Genomic DNA, 20887 nt, shown 5'->3' on the forward strand with positions numbered 1-20887 from the left:
CTCTCTCTCTCTCTCTCTCTCTCTCTCTCTCTCTCTCTCTCTCTCTCACTCTCTCTCGCCACCGAACTGACTCATCTCCTCCTCAATCCATCTCACAATCCAGCCCCGGGAGAGCTGTGATAAACACAGAGTGGAAGGCGGAACGAGAAACCTACTTGAGTTGCTGCTGGTTGTTGCGTAAAAGCCTCCCTGGCCGCTTACTTTCCATGGTCCAGGCTCTGAGAAAGTCGGGAGATGGAAAACTGAAATCCAGGAAAGATGGCAGGACCATGGCCTGGAAAAGGAGACAACATTTCCGGAAATGTAAAAGTTACCCTCTCTGGAAAGCTTTATTTATCGGCGATAACAGACGTGCTGTAGTGAGGGCGTTAGTGGAGTCTCCCCAGTCCGGTCCTGCTCCTGTGGGATGGCTACAGCTCATGGCCTGCTCCCCGCCTGGACAGAAAGAAATTCCTTTCTGAGAACCTGAATCTACTCTTCCATTCATCCTTCAGATTCAGAAAATGGGTCTACCTCGGTCATAAGTGAAGCACCGCCTCCTCCTTCACAAAAGCTTCCGCCTAGAGGAAATGGGAGGGAGGCCTATTCCCAACCTTTATCGAGAAGGCTCTATGGCTGCTCCCTTCACTCCAGGCCCAGGGCCTCAGGACATGTCTTCCATCACAAGAGGCCAGGCTCCCTCCTGCAGAAGTAATGAGAAGATGACAAGCTTCTTCCTTGGAGGAAGAAGGTCTTGCCTTACCCCGTTCTTCTCAGTCCTGCTGCGACCTGTCATGTATGGGCCTGCCAGGGATAAAGGCCAATCAGTGACGCCCATTCTCTGTTCCCGGAGATTTCCCTTTCCTGTGCAGAGGACAGCTGGATGTTTAGCTCTTCCAAATGCCAAAGTGACCAATTCTTTCCCTAGCAAGGTCTTGCCTGCGGCCTAGTTTGGCCTCCTACTAGAAGTGGCTCGACTACTCTCCTTGGAGAATGATGAAGCCATCTGGGCAAGGAGAGCCACTCGGATCAGAGGACAGTCGGAAGGGATCTCATGCTTGGGTGCAAAAAATCAGTTCTGCCGAAGGACAAGATGGAGTTGCTATAGCTGGAGAGCCATTTGTCTGAAAGACAACTGTGGATCTCAGAGAACTAAGAATTCTCAAACGTGCTGGGGCAACCAAGAGCTGAAGCCATCCCAGGTGGCCAAATGACCGAGGAGCTACACTGTCCCCAGGCAGGCTGGGTGAGGCCTGCCTGAATCACGGGAGAAAAATGGTCCTGCTGTCCCAGGCACCCTGCTTTAGGAAGGACACACGTAAGCCAAAGCGCTTAAAAGGGTGGCCAGTCAAGTGCTGACCAGCTCCCAGACTGCACGGGAGCCTGCCAGAGAGAAGCCAGAGGGAGGATCCAGCAGGGAACCTTATACCTCAGAAGGACTGCCTGTGTGGGGTTTGGCCAGTGGGGTCAGAACCAGGGGCAAAGGGACATAGACAGAGATTTAGTGTAAAGAAAGACTTTCTGAGCACCAAAACCCCCAAGACATGGGAGAGGGCTAGGCTCCCCTCACCAGAGGTCTTAGAGGAAAGGCTGGATGGCCGCAGGCTCGTGGAGAAGTTGTGGAGGGCACGGGGTGGCTCCTGGGGGAGATCCGCCTGGGTCACTCAAGTCCAAAAGGCAACCCATCTGCCCTTGACAAACACGAGACCCATTTATCAGAAAAGAAAGCGGCTATCTTCCTCAGGCCCCATGGAGAACATCTGGCTTGTGTGGCATCTGCTGACAATGACCAGAGGTCTGCGAGTGACTGAAGCCATGGCTCAGATGGATGGGCCTAGGCTGAAGGAAACCCATGGCAGCCAATTGTCTGAGCTCTGGACTCATCCCGTTGCTCACGGGGAACCATGGGGAAAGGTGAGGAAGGGCTGGCTTAACATTTCGCTGGTCAGAAACCAAGCCCCCACCTTGAAATACTCTGAGGAAAAACCTGACCTGACTCTTCAGATCCGCCAGGGAGGCCTCTTCGGAGATCTCCACATCCCCCACAAAAGTAAACAGGATTTCAGGCTGGAACACTTCTGGGGCTTCTTTATACAGATCTGGGGCAGATTAAATAAACAACAGGTCATGCCCCCTTGACAAGTCTCCAGGCGATGCTAGCAAAAGCCTGCTCACGGCCCCCTTCAAGTCTCAGGTGCGATCTTCTAGTTCTGCCACATGGTGGAAACTCACTTCCAACTATCTGGGGCCTGCCTGCTTTCCTTCTTCCTCTGATTTTCTCTTATATTCTTTATTATAAGGAATGACCCTCGGGGAAAGGGGGGCGGAGAGGATATGGTGGCAAATGTAGGTGACAGAAAAACCAAAGATTTATCAAAGTTTATTTTTTATCAAGGAAAAAAGTTGGAACCTGAGACCAAGAAGGATGGGAAGCTCTCAAGAACAAAATTTCCCGCTGTCAAAAACAAACAAAAAAAGGTTATTTAAACATTAAAAAACTATAAAGCTCTGCTTAGGGCTAGAGAAGGAACAACGAAGGAAATGGAGGAGAAAGGAGAAGAAGGGAGGAAGAAGCAGGGTGAGCAGAGTGCGAAGGCTAGAACAAGCAACAGTACCGGGGGATAACACGGGGATGATGGGGAGGGAAAGAAGCCCACTGGGCTGTCAAAGCCACCTGTCCTTCATGAAGGGCATTTGAAAATTCTGAAAGAAATCACAGGCCTGTGATGGCTGAATAACTGCTGGGGAGCCAGGAGGAGTAGACCAGAGCCATGAGGGGGGCTTGGCATGAGCCACATGGGGAATCCTGCAAACTATAAGCTAGCAGAGCTGGGCCCAAACAGATTCTAGAAAGGATAATTAAGGGACAGACTGTGAGGGCTGTGAAAAAGGCATGATTGTCACCGTATGCAGGTGTGGGTCTGAGTCATTAGACAATTATTAGGCCAGGAGAACAGGGAAAGGCTGCAGGGTCAATAGATTTCTTCAAGGCATTAACCTGAGGGACCTGAGACCTGAAGTCTGTCTCCTTTCACACATCTTTATTTTCTTTATTTCAACAAAACTGGTTTCCTTTGTAATTGTAAGCATTTACAAAGAGGATTCTAGGAAGAGGCCCATGGACTTCACCAGCCCTCTGCCAAAGGACCACTGCCAGAGAACACTTGCATCATCAGCAAAAGTCCCCCATCGTTTCTTTGTAAGAAAGACAGAGATGTGACCTAGATGCTAGGATGGTTTGGTGGGTTTGGAAATGACTGATCAACAGACCCCAAGAATCATCATCCGTGGTCTGGGATCAACTGTCGAGAAGGTTTCCAGTGGAACTTCCCGGAGTTCTGTCCTTGGTCTTGTCCAAATCCAATCAAAGGTCTGGATTAAAACTTGAAAGAGGGGGCAGCTGGGTAGCTCAGTGGATGGAGAGCCAGACCTAGAGACGGGAGGTCCTAGGTTCAAATCTGGCCTCAGACACTTCCCAGCTGGGTGACCCTGGGCAAGTCACTTGACCCCCATTGCCTACCCTTACCACTCTTCTGCCTTGGAGCCAATACACAGTATTGATTCCGAGACGGAAGGTGAGGGCTTAAAAAAAAAGAAAAAGCCTTGAAAGAGTGTATGCAGTGATAACCCATGTATATAGCCCAGTGGAATTGCTTGTTGGCTCCGGGAGAGGGAAGGAAAGAGGGGAGGGAGAGAAAATGAATCGTGTAACCCTGGAAGAATATTTAAAGACAAAAATAATGATAAAAACTTGAAGTGTCTTCATCAAGCTTCCTGATGGCCAAAGCCAGGAGGAAAAGCTAAGACGAGGGAGAAAAACATTTGGAACCCAAATGATTCAGAGATGGGCTTGAATGTGATGGGCTGAAGGGAGAAATGGGGATCCCTAAACTTATAGAAAGGGAAAAGATATGGACACACGGTTCTGTTGGGCCACAGAACTATTCAGTGAGCAACGTTCAGGCTAAATCATCTTCTGCTGCATCTCCAAAGAACAGGAGGACATGGGTCTGGCTCCTTCATCCTGATTACATTAACCGAGAGGCAAGTCAGCTACACAATGGCAGAGACAGAAACAAATACAGTGAAAACACAAGAAACTGAGAGTAAAAGAGGAAATAGTCTACAGGACTAAAAATCCTTTGTAATTGGGTAAAGAAGGAAGCTGGGCCACTGAGGAGCCTTTCTCCTTCCTTACTGCTCCTTGCTGGCCTTTTCCATCCATCTGCCCAGGAATGGAGAAGGAAACGGTAAGATCCTGTGCCCCAGCCCCAAGGGCCACGCATCAGGAATCCTGGCTTCTCAGCAGCCCACCTTGTCTGTCCTTTGAAGACAAGAGGCAGTTGAGACAGGAAAGGAGGCATTCAAGGTTCATTTCTTAAGAGCGCAGAACCATCTTCTGGGCGTGCCTTTATCACTGCCTAGCTGACATGACTTTGGGCAAACAAGCTCCCAAAGAAGGTCACTGACAAGGCGGCCCACCCCAGAGAGGAGGAAGGAGAAGAGCGAGCGGCCTGGAGACTCTGCCATAAAGGGAAAAGAGCAGGAAGCAGGGAGGGTTAGCCTCCTTCAGGAGTATGAAGAATGGCCCTGGGTAAGGAGGAACAGGAAGTTTCAGAGAGGGCGGGAACAAAAATCTGCCCAAGAATGAGGAAAAGGGGCAGCCTCAGAGGGCAACAAAGGCTTCCTTCTCAAGGAAGGTGGACAGGGGTTTGCTATTCAGATGAGGCCCCTTCCAGCTTGGGGGCCCATCACTCGATTGGTGGGAGCCTGTCACTGTCTTGGTTTATTAAGCGGCACCATCGTACCTCTTCAAGACCAATCTCAAAGGTGTTCCCGATGGCACCAGATGTGAAGGCACTTTGAGAACAACATGATGTAAATCTCACATATTATCACTACTAACGGGAACCCCTGCCCACTCTTCTGGTCAATGACTTCTAAGCTAGGGGCCTGCAGACCCTTCCCAAATGCTGCTCATCAACCTTTCTGCTAACTTCTTCAAAACCTGGTCTTCTAAATGTGCAGACCATTATTTGTGCTGTGGAGATCCCACTTCAGCCTTACTTTCTTCAGGGGTGATTCTCAAAGCGTCCACCTGCTGAATCATGTGGTCCATTTGGTCCGGAGGGTCGACCTGATATCCCGGGGGAAAGGATGGATGGTACCACCAAATAGGCACTTTTAGGAAACCCTGAGGAGCAAAAAGTATCTCTCAGCTGTTACAACGTCAATGAATACAGATGAGCTGTGCCCACCTCTCTGACAAAGAACAAATGCAATGGCCTGCGTAGGATGGGACTCATCAACCCGATTCCTCCCAAGGAGATGGAGGTCCATCAGGCTTTCCCACGTTTCCTGCCTCTGGGCCCTCCAAACCAAGTCGGACTTCTGAACCTGTCCTGGCCCCCTGCAGCCTGACTTCCTTTTGGGTGTGGTGGTCACCCCGTGGAGAGTGGGACTAGCTGGCTTTCTCCATCTGTACCCCTAGCCCGCGGCACAAGCCTTGGCACGCAGTCCACTTGTAGATGAAGGCCTTCCCTAGGCATAATGTGCTTATCATCACTTTAACCAAAAACCATTCCTCGTTAAAGAACCACTTGAAAAACAGCAGAAGTTGGACAGGGGTGTGCTAAGGAATACATAAGCCCACCAAGCCTAAACAACATTTGGGGAAGACTGTTAAAAATACTCCAGTGAATCATTTGTTTTCAGGCGCTGTCCAGGTGCCTAAGGCGGTGCACCGGATAGAGCACCAAGCCAGAATCCCAAGCCAGCCTCAGGTACGTCCTAACTGTGTGACTTGGGCAAGTCACTTAACCCTGTTTGCCTCATCTATAAAAATGAGCTGGAGAAGAAGACAACCAACCACTCCAGTATCTTTGCCAAAAAAAGAAACCCAACTGGGGATTTGAAGAGATGGGCATGACTAAAGCCTTAGAAACACCATTCCTGATGCAAAAATGGGGTCAGGACTCAGAATGCTTTTTGACCCCAGGAAGATGATTTCTTTGAGGATTTTCACAAGGAGACGTCATCGATTTGCCCTGTCTGAGTGAATCAAATCCACGCTGAGAGTGTCCGGGGGCCAGGCTTCCCCCTGCTTCCCAGGGGTCTTGGTCCAGACAAGAAAAACCTAGTCCCCTGGGACAGCTCTGCTCAGAAGGGGCGAGGCTCCTCCCAAGCAGGAGGGCAAACCTTCGGAGCACCAACCACCCTCCTGCCTGCCCACCCCTCCCTTCCTTTCCTCCCTCCTGGAATCAAACTGCTGGTTTCAGCATGAGCCTCTTACCTTAGGGGGGAGCTTCCCTTCAGACAGTATCAGAGTATCTCCACTGTAGATGAGCAGGTCACTCAGACAAGCATCCTGCAGGGAGAGAGAATCCTTTCAGGCTTGGGGTCAGGATTTGGGGTCTCTCTGCTGCCCGACACTGAAAAGGATTAAGACGCATTCAACCCCATGCCCGCCCCCGAGTGGACTCTGCTGCCTTCAGAGAGCTGGCAGAACGTCAGCAAGGTGCCTCCCCTCAAAGAGCTTACAGGCAGGCTGAAGAGACAAGACCCCAGACAGTGGAAAGAGGAGCCACGAGTGGGGCAGGGCTGCAGAGATCGAGAGGAAAGGCATGCAAGCACAGTGGTCAGGGAGAGAGCTAGAAAAGAGGCATTACAGGGGCAGAGAAGAAGCGTGGTCCATTTGAAGGACCATTAGATTTCTTTAAATCCTATGGGGTGGCTGGATGGTATGGTGGAGAGAGGGCTGGGCCTGGAATCAGGAAATCCCAAGTTCAAATCAAGCCTTTGACCCACACTAGCTGTGGGACCCTAGGCAAGTCCACTCTGTTTGCCTCAGTTTCCTCATCTGTCAAATGAGCTAGAGAAGAAAATGGCAAACCATTCTTAATGGGTTCACAGAGTTGGACGTGACTCAGGCAACTGAATGACAACCCAAAAGAAGTAAAAGATATGACTGCACCAGAGAGGAGGAGGATGAGTCTAGCTTTTGGAAAGCCAAGCAGAAGAGTCTGGAAGCGGGCCATCACTAAAGAAGCCCAACGCCGTGCAGAGAATGGATTTTACACGGGCGCCCCAAGAGGCAGCAAGAGCAGATAAGAGACTGGGTAGCAATTTGGGCGAGTGTGATGAGGAGGAGCACATCATGGGAGAGGAGGAATATTTTATAGCTAACATGGGAAAGGCCACAGGGGGAATGACAAAAGAAGGGAAAGCCAAAGGGGACCAAAATGGCAGAAACTGGAATGGCGGGCATGGAAGCCAATTGTTGGGATGGTTTGAAGTCTCGTTGTTTAGGGGTGGGAGGGAAGGTATAGGTAAGTCTGGTTTTACATAGCCCGAGCTCCACGTGACTCCGAGATGTTCAAGGAGCAATTCCAATAGCCAGCTAGAGATCTGGAACAAAAGCTCAGGTGCGATCGAGTAGGAGAGATATAGAGATGATGGCCATGACCAAGCCTTTGTTTTCAATGGTCCACTGCTGGCATACCGTACCCCTAGAACACAGACTGTGAGGTCCTGCTAGGACAGCCTTGGAACTAGGTCCCTTTGTTCCACGGGGGAACAGCTAATTCAGAGGAAGCAGTGGAGGGTGGAAGCAAGGTGCTGCCATCTCAGCAGCTTGGGCAATCGTTATTCCAAGAACTTATTTCTCTTTCAATGGTTCATCTTCAGTGGGCTGGACTAAAAGAGTGAAATGGATAGGGAAGGGAGAGGAGAACGGGAACCCTCTGACATCTTGCTGCTAGGAAACCCCAGTCTGAGTGGCTAGATAGGGTTCTAGGCACATCAAATGGGTCTCAAAGTATTTAGAATTAACTTCAATTTAGCTCATCATCAACCCAAGGTCCCCAAAGAAACAGGGTCATTTCTTGAGATGCCTAAGGAGTTTGAGAAGACCCACGTGGCCAGCGTGGCCAGCCACAGTGTCTGTGAACAAGTAGGTGAAATGAACTTTCCTGGGAACAAATATGGCATGCGTTCCATTCTCCAAGATTAAGAATTTGAGCTTCAGATATTGACAATGCATTCACTCGTCCAGGTCGTCTATGAGCAAAAGAAATACAGTGCCTGGCACGTAGGGGTTTAATAAATGCTTGCTCCCTTCCCCCTCCCCTCTATCAGTGGCCCAAATACCCCCTGCCTCTTGCTACCTGCCTTTCTTGACCTGTGGTTGCCACTTCTGCCTACCATCAAGACCAAGACATGCCCTCTATGCCAAAAGGAAGATTAGAAGAACGGTGATGGAGGTTCTCACCGAAGTGGTTCTAATCAAGGCTGAAATGCCCATCACGAAGGGAGCACTTTAGAACTTTCTAGACCATGCTGCACTAGAATACTCACAAGGTTCTCTATTCCTAGAGATCTCCAAAGCCAAGAACCACCACATTTTTGAGGTAGGAGGAGCCTTAGAGATCAGCTTCGTAAATTTCTAGTACTATAGAAGTCAATTAACTTGATTGGTATTATTTGGTCCAAAATATCATTTTACAAACGAGAAAACTGGCTGAGGGAGGTTAAGGGACATGTCCGAGGCTACCAGGTTAGTGAGTGGTACAGCCATGAGGAAAATCCTGTTGCTGATGCCCACCCCCACTGCAGTGGCCTAGCCTCTGCTCACAGGATGGCCAAATCTACACTTGTATTAGGGAATAGAAGATAGACATTTGTGGAAATAAAAATTAATTAGAAAAGCTCTTACTTCCTCACTTAAAGGCTCTCCAGCTTCAAAGCACCAATCCATTTTTCGCAAATGCCATGAGTCACCTATGATGAAATAAAAATCTGGATGAAGGAATTCTAAAGAGTCATCACTTGGAAGGATGTTTATTCATTCATTCATTTGTTCGTTCGTTCGTCAAGAGGCAACATTTCTTTGGATCCAATGAAGCCCAAAGGGGCCGGGAGAACCATGAGGGAGGAGGGGCCGAGGGCACCAGCTGGGGTGCTGACTAATGTCCCCTGTCCAGACTAGACTGTCAAGTAAGTCACCTTTCCTCCTACAGGAGAGAGTATCCAGATTCCATGCAGGTTCTCACAGTGCTTACCTCACCCCATTTTCAGGGGGAATTTTAGACCTCTGACCAAATGCCATGTATGCTGCTACATGCTAGAGAAACGACTTCTATGTGAAAAGACAGAAATAATTAAGGGATATAAAATCACCAAGCTCAGACAAGAGCCAAGATGAGAGCACAGACAAAAAGGCTGGGAAGGGGCAGAGCAGCTGCGGGGGCCAAGGCTCCTGGACAATAGCTGGAAGAAGCTTTGGTTGGCTTTGGAGGAATCTGCTCAGGTTCATCCAGGAGAAAAGGAGGAAGAGACATTCCACACTTGATCTTGGCCAAAAGGCCAAGAAGCGATAGGAAGAGACATGCCAAAGACAGACTCGGGACATGAACCACTGGCTAAGAGTGTCTAAGCATGGCTTTGGGACTTCTGGCTGCAGTTAAGAATAAAGTCAAGGTAGACTGTGGGCCAGGGATAGAATCTACAGAGAAAGGACTGGGAGAAGCATAGGGACACACAGGATTTGAACCTTACTCGCTGTGGGATCCTGGACAAGTCACTTCTCCCTGTTTGCCTCAGTTTCCTCATCTACCAAATGAGTTGGAGAAGGAAATGGCAAGCTGAAGTGGAAAACCTCCAGGTGGGCTACATCAAACACAGGTCTAACCCTGGGGTGGGAAATGGGTAGTTCCAGGAGACGAGACCCAAGAAAAAAGACTGTGGTGGCAGAGATAAATTCATAAAAGTGTGCCAAGAAGCCAGATGAGAGTGATGTCCAGGCACAAGGAGGGGAATGAGACCTCAGGGGTAACATAAGGAGGGATGGGACTCCTGGAGGGGATATGGCTAGAGAAGGGCCTCCTTTTCTCAGCTCCCTGGGGCAGCCTGCTTTAGAAGAAAATGTACTTCCAACCATTCTGGAGGGCAATTTAGAACTATGCCCAAAGGGCTTTAAAAGACTGCCTACCCTTTGATCCAGTCATACCACTGCTGGGTTTATACCCCAAAGAGATAATAAGGAAAAAAAAGTTGTACAAAAATATTCATAGCCGTGCTCTTTGTGGTGGCAAAAAATTGGAAAATGAGGGGATGCCCTTCTACTGGGGAATGGCTGAACAAATTGTGGTATCTGATGGTGATGGAATACTATTGTGCTCAAAGGAATGATGAACTGGAGGAATTCCATGTGAACTGGAAAGACCTCCAGGAACTGATGCAGAGTGAAAGGAGCAGAACCAGGAGAATGATGTAAACAGAGACTGATACACTGTAGCACCATCAAATGTAACTGACTTTGCTACTAGCAGCAATGCAAGGAGCCAGGACAATCCAGAGGAACTTGGGAGAAAGAACGTTATCCACATCCAGAGAAAGAACTGTGGGAGCAGAAACACAGAAGAAAAATGACTGCTTGATCACATGGGTTGATGGGGATATGATTAGGGTTTTGATGTTAAAGAATCACTCTACTGCAAATAGGAATAATATGGAAATAGATTTTGAACAATGATACATGTAAAACCCAGTGGAACTGCTTGTTGGCTTCGGAGGGAGGAGGAAAGAGTGGGGGAGGGGATCATGAATCATGTAACCATGGAAAAATATTCTAAATAAAAAAAAAAAAAAAAAGAAAATACCCTGCAGTGAACATCCTCCAGAGATGGCACGGGGAACAGAAGTCATGGCCTGGGACCATCAACAGGCACCATGCTGGAATCAATCCATCCCTGCCCCTGAGGAGTCTGACTTTGGAATTGAGCCACCACAGATGGGCAAGCCACAAAGTCGAGGGTAAGCTTCCACATCTGTAAAATGGGAATGTGTCCTAGAATGCTCACGTTCCAGGGTGCTTGGGATGAACAAATGAGAGACTATGGGTCCAATTGTCATCTCATCATCATCATATGAAAACACCCAGAGATCAAATGGGGAAAATGAAGAACATATCCAGAGGATCATGGGGGGGGGGGGGGGCGGGGAATGCAAGTGGGTAGAAAAACCCCTTAGCTATAGGGGCAGAACTAGAAAGGAGATGGGAATTTGACAGCCACCAAACCCTGGTCCTGAGGAGGAGGAGGAGGCTGGGATGCCAGCCACGGGGACAGAAGCAGAGTGTAGCTCTCTCCCGGCTGAGCTGAGCAAACACTAAATCACAAACCTGCCTCCCTAAGTATTTCATTCTTGCCAAGACAGCAAGAGTGGGCCATTCTGGACCTGACTGAGACCAGGGGACGGCCTGGTTGCTGAAGTAGGACGAGCGGGAGGCTTGCAAAGAAATGACCGAGCCATCTGATAGACCATTTTGAAGGAGAGGAAAACAGAGACTGGCAAGCACTCTGGACTGGGAAAGGTTGAATCTGGAGTTCACCAAAAGGGCACCACTCCCTGCCTCTTCAAGCCATCTCTGTCTTCCCCTCCCATTCTGGGTCCAGGGGCCACTCTATTCTCTCCTTCTTCTGGGCCTCCAAGAACCTCATGGCAATACACTTTTCTCCACTTCAGATCTCTCTCAAACTTTTTCCACTTTCTGACCCATCGGAAACACCTGCTCCTGGCTCTCTGCAGATAGCATGACCCCTCTGCCCAAAGTCTCCAGTCCCCAGCCTCTGACACACTGGGCCACAAGGAATCTAGCATCTTGCTCTTCAGGGTGACTTCCAGACCCTCCTGGTGCCACCATCACTCAGCCGCCTCTCCTCTTCAACACTTTGGTTTTAACATCACAGTTCCAAGATATGCTTGAGGAGGTAGAAATGGCAATAAAGAGAACAAAGGTGGGACCACAGTGTACCATAGCAGACCCAGAGTGGACCAAGTATATTTAGAAATCTTGGCTGGGTGTGATCGAATTGTGAGGTCCCTGAGGGGCTGCTGCACAAAGTACATGGGGAGGTAGGGGCAACTGGGCGCCTCAGAGGATAGAGAGCCAGGTCTGGAGATGAGAGGTCCTGGGTTCTAATCCAGCCTCAGACACCTCCTAGCTGTGTGACTGTGGGCAAGTCACTTAACCCCCACTGCCCAGCCCTTAGGAAAGGTAAGATACCAAAGTTGTAGGAAATATAATATTAATAATTATATTTTAATAATTACTAATATCAACATATTGTTAATAATTAACATTAATACTATTAAATAGGCGACCAAGAGAACATAAAGGCTTTCCCAACCACGGACTACTTTCATCTCTACACAAAACCTTTGTGTCCTTCATCTTCACCAAAATAAAGGGTATCCTCCAAGAGAGTTACTGTTAGGGAGTAAGAAGGCTTTCCTAAGGGATGATGAACAATGTGTCATCTTCTTTGCTACTTCACAATGAACTTAAAGATGTGCAGAATATCAATTCTCACTGGGCTCCGGAGTGAGTATGAAAAAGCATCTGCCCACATAGAATAAAATACTGTTGAAAGGCTATTTTACAACAAGCTATTTCTGCTCCACATGTCGAAATAATTCAAGATTCCTTGAAAGACATAACAGTAATAATCCTGTTTGACAAGTCTCTGATTATAACCATAAGCTGAAGTATAAAACAGGGAGGGAAATGTTCATGTAGGATATCAGCCACAGGGATGAGAGATCAAGCACAGAGTTCTGGTCAAAGATGGATTCCTTGGGGATTTTGGTGAGGTCCTTTAGAGGCACCTGTTTATGGGTGACAGTGTACTGACTGCATCAAGCTTAGACCAAAGCAAAGTTCGGAAAGAGATCTATTATCAATCAAGGCCTTGGGACTGACCAGTCACACAGGAAAGACCAAGATGAACTGCTCTATTTGGGCAGATATGTACAGCTGGCACAGATGGTCAAGACCATGGACCTAGAGTTGAAGAGGAAGATGAGAACAGACTGAATATCCCTCAGGAAATGACCAAGATCCATATGTTCCAAGAAAACATCTTTTTAAAATCACTTATTCTAGAGGTGAAGTCATGATAGCGGAGTAGAGGAGCACTCAGCCAAGCTCTCCTCAAAAAAACTTTAAAATAACACATGAAATTGAATTTTGGAGCGCCAGAGCCAATAAAAGGTCAGAGTGAGCCATGCTTCCAGCCCAAGACAACTTAAAAGGTTGGAAGGAGAGTTCTGTGACATGGGTGTAGAGGCCAGCCTGAAGCCCACACGGATGAAACACCAAAAGTAGAACTAGGCGGCGGAGGCAAAAGCAGGAGCAACTTCAGGAGCTCTGAAGCCAGAGATGATAAGGGGTCCTGAGAAGTGGCCAGAAAGAGATCATGGTGTACCCCTGGGATAGCTCTGAATACAGAATCGGACACCATTTAGTACCTTCATGCCCACATCCACTTCTGAGTTTCAATTCAAGGGTGGACAGGAGAATTTTCAGCAAGAGGAAGTGGAAGTTCTGAGGGACAATATGGAGACAATCAGGGACCACTATCATTTCCAGTCCCAAGGGAGGAAGGGCCCTAAGAAGCAGTATCAACTGCAATCCTGAGGGATTAGGGGGACCTTCCTGAGTAAGGACCAGAGTGAAGACAAAGAAAGAAGTGACAATATCTTTTCCCAAAGCACACCAACTTGAAAGTAAAGAAGACTTTCAATCACTCAGAACTAGCTTTGAAAATAGCAGTGCAGAAAAATTCTGAAGCTTGAGGGCCTCTTCCCACCACCTCCACACCAGAAGCAGAGCTCAACATTAACATAAAGTTCCAAATCAAGAAATGGAGTAGAAAGATGAACAACCGAAAAAAAAAAAAAAAAAAAAAAGAACTTGACCATAAAAACCTGTAATGGAAACAAGGAAAATCAAAACACAAACTCAGAAGAAGATAATGAAGTCAAAACAACTACAAGCAAAACCTCAAAGAAAATATGTGAATGGGACACAAGATCAACAAGAATTCCTAGAAGAGCTAAAAAATGACTTTCAAAATCATATAAGAGTGGTAGAGGAAAAACTAAGTCAAGAAATAAAAATAAAGGAAGATAATTATGAAAAGGCAGAGTAAAAGTGTCACAAAGGAATGCTGAAGAAAATAACACCCTAAAAAACAAAATCAGCCAAATTAAAAAAGAAGTACAAAAATACAACAATGAAAACATCTTCAAAAGTAGAATTGGTCAAATGGGGAAAATCATACAAAAGCTCAGAAAAGAAAAAATTTCTTAAAACTTAGACCCAGGCAATTGGAAGTTAATGCTTTCATATGACTTCAAAAAAAACATCAAAGTCAAAAGAAAAAAAAAACAGTAGAAGAAAATGTAAAATATTTCATCAGAAAAATAGCTGACCTAGAAAAAAGATCAAGGAGAGGAAAATTTCAGAATTAGTGGACTACCTGAAAACCATGATTTTTTTTTTTTAAAAGAGCCTAGATGTCATATTCTAAGAAATTTTCAAGGAAAACTTCCCTAATATCTTAGATCCATTGACTAAAATAAAAACTGAAAAATTCCACCAATCACTTCCTAAAAGAGAACCCAAAATGAAAACCCTCAGAAATATTATAGCCAAATTTTAGAGATCCCAGGTCAAAGAAAAAATACTTCAAGAAGCAAAAGATCATTCAAATATTGTGGAGCCACAGTAAGGAACACACAAGATTTAGTAGCTTCCACATTAAAGAATTGAAGGGCTTGGAATATGATACTCCAGAAGTCAAAAGAACTAAGATTACAACTTAGAATAATCTCCCCAGCAAAAGTAAATATAATCCTTCAAAGGAGAAAATGGGTTTTTAATGAAATAGAGGACTTTTAAGCATTCTTGATGAAAGATCTCATTCAAACACAATACTCCTAAGAAGCATAAAAAGGGAAGAATAATCATAAGAATCTCAGTAAAGTTAAACTGTTCCCATTTCTACATGGAAAGATGATACTTTTAAACTCCTACAACCTTTATCATATTAGCTAAGTTAAAAGTAGTTTACCTAGACAGAGGACATGGATGTGAGTTAATTATGTTAAAATGATCTCCAAAAATAAAATGAAGGAGTGAGAAAGAGTGATGCACTGGGAAAAGGGGAAAGAAGAAATAAAACAGGCAAAATTTTCTCATATAAAAGAGATATTTATGGAGAAGCAGAAAGTGGTATCAAACAAACTTTGAAAATCACTATCATCAGAACTGATCCAAAGAGGGAAGAATATAGACCCACACTGTTATGTACAGAAATGTAGCCTACCTAATGGGGAAATAGGAGAAAAGGATAAGAGAAAGAGGAGAAGGGAGGATAAAAGGAAGTGCAGATTAAGGGGCACAGTGGTGAAAAGCAAAATAGACTTGATGATAAACAGGATAAAAAAAGGGAGAAGAAACAAAAGAAAATGAGATGAAGGGAAATATATAGTCAGCATAAGTATGAATGTGAATGAGATGAGCTCACACAAAAAACACAGGCAGACTGGAGAATGGATTAGAAATCAGAATCAAACAATATGTTGCTTACAAGGGACACACTTGAAATAGACAATCACACAGATAAAATAAAGGGCTGGAGGAAAACCTGATCTGCTTCAAATGAACTAAAAAAACACAAGGCTGGCAATCATGGCCCTAGACAAAGCAAAGGTAAAAAGAGACCTAATTAAAAGGGATAATCAGGGAAACTCAAAGGCATCTCAGACAATGAATGGAAAAAAATTTTACACCAAGTTTAGAGGTGTCATTTCTGGGGATAAATCCGAGTCAAAAGAGCCATTCCTCAATTGATAAAAGGTCAAAGGATATAAAAAGGCGGTTTTCGGAAGAAATCAAAACTATCTTTAGTTATATTTTTAAAACGCTTTAAATCATTAATTAGAGAACTGTAAATCAGCTTATCAACTCACACCTATAAGAAGTAACAAATGCTGGTTGGGATGATGGAATAGTAGGTACACTAATGAACTGCCAGCGGAATTGTGAATTGATCCACCCCTTTGGGAGAAGAATTTGCAACAAGGGCTCCAGAACTATACGCACCCTTCAACCTAGCAATACCTCTACTAGACTATATCCCAGAGAAATTTAAAAAAAAGGAAAAGGACCTATTCACATAAAAATATTCATGTCATCTCTTCTTGTGGTGGCAAAAAATTAGAAATCAAGGGGATGCTCATTAATTCGGGAGGTGGCTGATCAAGCTGTGGTCTCTGATGATGATGGATGGAGTACCACTGTGCTAAGAAAGGACAAGCAGGATGGTTTTGGAAAAATATAGCAAGACCTAGAGGAACTGAGGCAAAATGAAGTGAGCAGAACCAGGAGAATATTGTACATGGCATCAGCAATACTGAACAATTTTCAACTGTGAATGCTTTGCTCTTCTCAGCAATATAATGATCCAGGGCACCTCCAAAGGACTCAGCTAAAGGATGCCATCTGCTGCCAGAGAGACCTCATGAACCCTAATGCAGACTGAGGCAGACTTTGTTATTTTCCCTATTTTTATTGTTCCGTTTTATATTTTCTTTTGAAACATAGCTAATGTGGAATGTTTTGTATGAACTTACATGTATAACTGAAATCAAACTGCTTGCCTTTGAGAGGAGGAAGGGCAAGTGGAAAGGAAAGAATCTGAAACTCAATTTTTTTTAAATGACGGTTAAAACTGTTTTACATATAATTGGAAAATAATTAACGAAATGAAAATTCTTAGAAGAAATAAAAATCAATCAATCAATAAAGTCAGTTAGTCTGCCATGTTGCTAAATGTCAGTGACCGGTGATCTCCAAAGAACTAAAAGTGAGAGCCCTGGAGATGGGTGTGTTGGATGTGAGCAAGCCCGAAGAAGAAAAGGCGAGGCGTCATCAAGGAAACATAAGAGGAAGAGATGAGCTGGTGGCAGGGTGGTGGGCCCCAGTCCTCCATTCTTGGTCCCCTTCTATCAGGGACCTGAAGGAAGTCCTAGAGCACAGCGAGCTTGTGGGAAGACACAGAAAGTGATGTGTGGGGAAACTCCAAAATAAGGAGATCCCGGGTTCATCTGAGTAAACTGGCCCCCTCATGCTTCAAAGTCCTTCTGCTCTATCCTTAGGATGCCCGGCTCTCATGCCCCCAGGAAGCACGCCAAAGCTTTCCTCCCCTCTTGCCATGAGCCCTAGCCTCAACTCTCACAGCGAAGGCGGTTCATAATGAAGTGAAGACTGAGGTCACCAGCCCACGGTATTCTTCCCACCTCATCCCCACCGTCTCCTCGCCCTACAGGACAGGCATCATGAAGTCGTCAAAGTCTAGCAGAAACTACAGAACTCCTCATTCTTTCTCCTGTTTTTGTTGATGCCAAAGTGACTTGAATCTCCACCCTAAATACTATCTATGGACTCAGTGGGTTTAAGCTTTTGGTTTTCAAAGAGTGCAAAGAGCTTGTTAACGAGACGCAAGGGACGAAGAGCCTGCACTGCCTGACGAGGGGGCAGAAAACAGGCCAAAATGGCCAAGAGGTTTACCGCGTGGGGTGGTAGAGAGAAGGAAAAGGCTCTAAAGGGAGCTGCAAACCATCCTATCACTGACCTTGGAGATCAGCTTTCTCCAGCATCATCTTCAAACACTAAGTGAACAAGGAGAAAAAACAGAGAAGTTATGCTCGGGGCCAATCAGACAAAGGCCTGTAGTCATGGGGCGTCCGGGGGCAAAGTCAGTGATGCAGGGAAACTCGGCAGCCCCCCTCAGGCCTTCACCCCCAGGGCCTGCCCCCCATAACCAAACAGGGGTGATTCCCAGCTACCTGCCAGCTAAGAGGCCAGGCCTCTCCCAGGACAGGGGCCCCATCACTTACTTCACTCACAGAGATTGTTTGCTCCACTATGATCTCCTTCATGAGGCCAGACTCAAAGTCGCAGCCCACTGTGAAAAACAGGAACAGCTGGAAAAGACCAACAAGTTTGGGTCAGGAGGTTTCCAGGTGTCTCTGAAGCTGCTGCCACCAAAAGGCCTCCGATGTCCACCCCAAACCTCGGAATATTAACATTCCCAGGGAGCCACTGGGCCGAGTTTCTAACAAATTCAACGACTGATCGCGTAACGTCTGGCCTCCTGGAACTATGGACTGACTGCCAAGGGTCCCGCCTCCCCCTCCCCTACCAGAGCCTGGACAAGGGGGCACCAATGAGGCTAAACCCCCAGGAATCTCAGGAGCCCTGGGATCCAGAGCATGGAGATGGGAACAATCTCTTATGAGGGCTGCCTCAAGCTCAGACATCCACATTCCCCAGGAGAAATGGGCCCAAGTGTCAAAGGGGAGGCCATGGGAGCACCCCCACCCCCACCCCACTAAATCAGGACCTCCAGCCATGCTGAGTTTTGGTGTGAGGAGGCACTGGCTCCTCTCAAGGCTGGCTTGGGTCACCTGTGAGGAAGTTGGCGCTTTCCCACGGCACAGCCCCAACAAACTCCCCATCTCCATCGCTGCTTCTGCCACGGTGTAATTCTCAGGCACTGTCAAGAACAAAATGGACACAGTGAGCGGGATGAACTCAAACTCAGGCCCTGCTCGGGAACATCAAGCCTTGCCGACCAGGGTGGGGCAAAGAGCCGGCCAGGACCCGGGATTTTTTTAAGGACACTGAGTGGACAGAACCCAGGCTGGCCTCCTAGACCCAGGCTCCCCCGCCAAAAGAACAGTCTCTCTAAATTCGTTCCTGAATAACAGAGGGGATGAAACAGCTGAAGGCAGCACCAGATCCAATTCAACCAGAGGGCAAGGAAGATGCTCCTCAGGGTAAGACCCCAGGCCAGGACTGGACCTGCCTTTGAGGGGCTGCCCACGTCACTGGGCTGAAAGGCCACAGACAGCCTGTGTGACGGTCAGGACAATCACAGCCTCCCGGGCGCCAGGCCTCCTGCATCCCAGAATGCCCAAGTCTGAAAGGTGTGAGAAGGCCCGAATCGGTGTGGTGGGGGTCCAGAGCAGTGCAGGGACACAGGAGCCATGAGGCAGGAGGACACCTGTCTCCAGGGGCTCCTGGCCCAGCAAGCCCAGGGAGGACATGTGTCTGTCTGGAGGGCTTCCAATGAAGGGGCTCTGGGGCAGCTGCGAGCCCAGCCAGATGCCTCTGAGGCACCTTGCTTATACCCTGGACATGGGTCTGAGGGTCCGGACCAAGCATGAAAAGAAACATTACAGAGGAGGAAAAAGGCAGCTACAGGGGAGAGCCAGCAGGGGCACTCGCCCTCTCACTCTAGCAGGGGATTGGCCTAGGGGAGGCCCAGAGGCAGGAGGAAGCCTGGCAGCAGGGGTGGTGGTGGCAGGGGCCCAAGTCCTAAACTGAGGGGACAAGGGGCAGCCAGAGCACCCGAGGGACGAGGACCTGTCCTCCTGAGCCTAAAGGAGACGGCAAATGGGCACAGCCCCACCCCTGAGCCCTGAGGACCAAAGTTCATTTCGTGGCTCTCCCTGCATTAAACTTGAAGCAATCGAGTGAGCCCAGGGGAGAGTGTGCCGGGTTTGAACACAGCAAGAGCCGAGTCCTCTCTGGGCCCCAGCTTCCTCCTCTGTGAAAGGGGGGCTGGACGTGTTACCAAGGGATCCTCGCCCCAACAAGCCAAACCACCCTCCTACGTCCTCCTTGGGCCTCCACCAAATGGGGGCAGCCGCGGGGCCAGGCCCTGCCAAAGGCAGAGGGCGCCACATGCCCTATCGAAGGCTGCGGACCACTTACCTGGAGGAAGAAGCTGCCCGCTTCTGTCGATCAGTCTCAAGCAACTATTATTAACTAGAGGCAAAGAGACACCAAAAAGGCAGGTCAGAGACAGCACCCGGCACCAGGCCTGGAGACACGAGGTCAGCTCCCCATCTGGCTGGGGGACCCTGGACAAGTCCCTTCACCCCCACTGCCCTGGAGCTGACACTTGGTATTGATTCTAAGACAGAAGGGAAGGGTTTAACTTGTTTAAAGAACGAAACCACCGCAGCCTGCAAGGATCCCAGGCCTCCCCCCGGCCTTGCTCGCCCCCCAGGGGGCTTCACTTGCTCTCCCGAGATCTCCCACAGTTCTGACTAGCTCTTCCCCAAAATGTTGGGTTCTCCCCTAAAATGCCCCTCCAGCACAGGGCTCCCGATTCTAGGGGCAGGCTGGCCAAGTTTCTGGCCTGATGAATGCGCTGTCAGCTGCCCCCCCACACCCCGCGAAGCCTAGGGCCACCCATGACAGAGTGTGCTCAAAGCCCGCTCTGTGCGATGAGCGCAACTACCCGAGAAGCACCTGCCTCCATTCGGGAGACACCAAAGTCTTTTTTCTAGCCTGGGCAGCCCCCGAGAGGCCTCGGTGCCAGGCTCTCCTAGAGTCTGAGGGTGCCGGCGCTGCCGGACAGGCAGCCATCGAAGCCAGGAACTGCGGACAATCCGCGCCCGTCCAGTGGGAGTATTTACCTAGCTCCTCCTGCAACCCCAATTCCTTGATGGCCCGAATCCGAATATCCAACAGCATCTAAGACCAAAAACACGTTAACAAGACGGTGTGGAAGGAGGAGCCGTGCGGGGCAGGATGCTGGAGAAGCGCCCCAGGAGACGCGCAGGGAGGGGGCACCTGCTCTGGGCTCTGGGCCCAGACTTGTTTTTTAAAGGAGAAAAGTCTCCACAATATTCTAGACTAGCTAAAGCCCCCAAGCAGGACACCAGATGAACAGAGGCGGTCCTGGCGGGGTTTTGTTTGTTTCATGGGTGCCACAATGAGGGGGAACGTCAAGAGTTCACCCGCGGGCCTCTCGGCCATTCCGGGACACCCTTTATACTGGAATCCAGGACAAAGCGCGTTTCTGGGTGCGATGCGCCGCAGCCACTGAGCGCAAGGCTGGGCCCTCTGTCTCCTGAACCCTGTCTGTGGTGGAGTCTCGGGAAACGTCTTGCCAGTAACACAGAGGCTGACCGGGGGCATCCTGGCCTAGGAGGGGGAGCCTGGGGGCACGGCCGCATGGAACCATTTGGGCGGCCAGTCACGCTC

At 48.1% G+C, this 20887-nt stretch overlaps 1 protein-coding gene across 1 annotated transcript in view; it reads right to left on the minus strand.

Moving 5' to 3' along the window:
* Positions 1-51: 51 nt before the first annotated feature.
* The window catches only part of USP40 (ubiquitin specific peptidase 40), a 52816-nt gene continuing 31980 nt past the window's right edge, over positions 52-20887 (minus strand). The window contains exons 17-26 of the mRNA XM_044673388.1: positions 20317-20374; positions 19607-19660; positions 18295-18383; positions 17725-17811; positions 17460-17496; positions 8693-8757; positions 6272-6346; positions 5047-5173; positions 1972-2078; positions 52-274 (exon numbers count right to left, since the gene is read on the minus strand). Of these exons, the coding sequence (XP_044529323.1) occupies positions 152-274; positions 1972-2078; positions 5047-5173; positions 6272-6346; positions 8693-8757; positions 17460-17496; positions 17725-17811; positions 18295-18383; positions 19607-19660; positions 20317-20374 (822 nt within the window). The 3' untranslated portion in view covers positions 52-151. The remainder of the gene's footprint in view (positions 275-1971; positions 2079-5046; positions 5174-6271; positions 6347-8692; positions 8758-17459; positions 17497-17724; positions 17812-18294; positions 18384-19606; positions 19661-20316; positions 20375-20887) is intronic.

This window comes from Gracilinanus agilis, chromosome 4 (genome assembly GCF_016433145.1).
Source record: "Gracilinanus agilis isolate LMUSP501 chromosome 4, AgileGrace, whole genome shotgun sequence".
Taxonomy (NCBI): domain Eukaryota; kingdom Metazoa; phylum Chordata; class Mammalia; order Didelphimorphia; family Didelphidae; genus Gracilinanus; species Gracilinanus agilis.